Raw genomic sequence first — 1,601 nt, forward strand, 5'->3', positions numbered from 1 at the left:
AGCAAAGTTCCTTGATTATTACGCCGGAATGAGAGTATAGTTCCTAGCCATATCGGCCTAGAAAATGTCAGCTTTTCATTTTCCGTCGGTCTTAGTATACGATGTAACTACAGAAGAGTCAAGTTTTAAATAGGAAAAATATCTCAAATCTAAGCTACAGCTAAAAGTGCTACCGCCAGACCCGGAGATCGGCTGAATGGATTCGAAAACGGTAAAACTTAACTGTTTAACTCTAGGGGAGTTGGAAAATGAGCCTATTTTCAAAAATAGTGGCGTGTTCCTTTAATGGGTGGACAAACAGTCCATCTTCACACATTCATCTCCATATTGTAAAGAGATAGTTCCCCAAAAATGAAATTCTGTCATCATTTATTCACCCTCATGTCGTTCCAAACCTGACTTTTTCTTCCTCTGTGGAACACAAAAGATGATATTTTGAATAATGTTTCAACTGTTTTGTCCATATAACAAAAGTGAATTGAGTACAACTAACCCTCACTGATTGGACCAAAAACACTTCAAACGTTTTTCAAAATGTTTTTGTGTTCAACAGAAGAAAGAAAAGATATGCAGGTTTGGAACAACATAAGGGTGAGCAAATGTTGACAGAATTTCATTTTCGGGTGAACAACCCCCCTTTTTCACTGGTGCGTACACAGGAATACTCAATGGCACACTGAATGCACCTAATACATCTTACGTTCTTGTCTGTCATAGCTTAACTGTTGCTCAGTTTCCCAAAAAAAAAAAGGGACAATCTGCATAATTTTGACACTAGAGAAAAGCTGAGACCGCTCTCCATGCTAATGGCTCAAAACAGCTGGTGCATAGGCAGTTCACACAGTGATTATGTGACGGAGTGCTTTTAATAGCATGTAATTTCGAGGGCGAAACATTCGGTGTGTTTCTCTCTGCAGATAAGGGATCACCTGGATGTGAAAGTATAAGTTTGGCCTTCCAGCCACTTCCTCATTAAAGGCTATTTTTTCTTGACAGCGGCCAGTTCTTTCTGAATGTCGACAAATTTGGGTCGATTCTCAGGCTTGTACTCCCAACATCTCTGCATGATCCTGTACACCTCGTCTGGACACTTCTGCGGGCAGGACATTCTGTAGCCTACATTATACACAAACAAACTTTCTGTCAGGGTTGATTATAAATCCATAATTGACAGTGGATGTGTTGATAAGATTATTAAAGTGCTAACAGAGATTGCAGGTTATGTTCAGAACATAGTACTGGGGTACTGTTTAGTACATACTGTGCAGTGCCTACTTTAAAGCAAAAAATATGTGAAATGCATGATAAACATTTCAAACTCCAGTTATTCAGTGTCCAGTTATTTCAGAAATAAAAACAGTTGTTGCATTTTTATTTAATTTGATTTCATTAATAATAGTGAATTTATTATACATTAATTAAAGGGTTAGTTCACCCAAAAATGAAAATTCTGTCATTAATTACTCACCCTCATGTTGTTTCAAACCCGTAAGACCTTTGTTCATCTTCGGAACACAAATTAAGATATTTTTGATGGAATCTGAGAGCTGTCTGACCCTGCATAGACAGCAATGCAACTGAAATGTTCCCAAGTCCAGAAA

The 1,601-nt window shown here is 37.9% G+C and overlaps 1 protein-coding gene across 2 annotated transcripts in view; it reads right to left on the reverse strand.

The window, feature by feature from the left end:
* Positions 1–236: 236 nt before the first annotated feature.
* LOC107721649 (tyrosine-protein kinase Fer-like) overlaps positions 237–1,601 on the reverse strand; it is a 56,347-nt gene continuing 54,982 nt past the window's right edge. For both annotated transcript variants that reach the window (XM_016529770.1, XM_016529769.1), the window contains exon 19: positions 237–1,116. In XM_016529770.1, the coding sequence (XP_016385256.1) occupies positions 980–1,116 (137 nt within the window). In that variant the 3' untranslated portion in view covers positions 237–979. The remainder of the gene's footprint in view (positions 1,117–1,601) is intronic.

The sequence above is a fragment of the Sinocyclocheilus rhinocerous genome, unplaced genomic scaffold (genome assembly GCF_001515625.1).
Source record: "Sinocyclocheilus rhinocerous isolate Xijiao unplaced genomic scaffold, SAMN03320098_v1.1 scaffold3411, whole genome shotgun sequence".
In the NCBI taxonomy this organism is placed as follows: Eukaryota; Metazoa; Chordata; class Actinopteri; order Cypriniformes; family Cyprinidae; genus Sinocyclocheilus; species Sinocyclocheilus rhinocerous.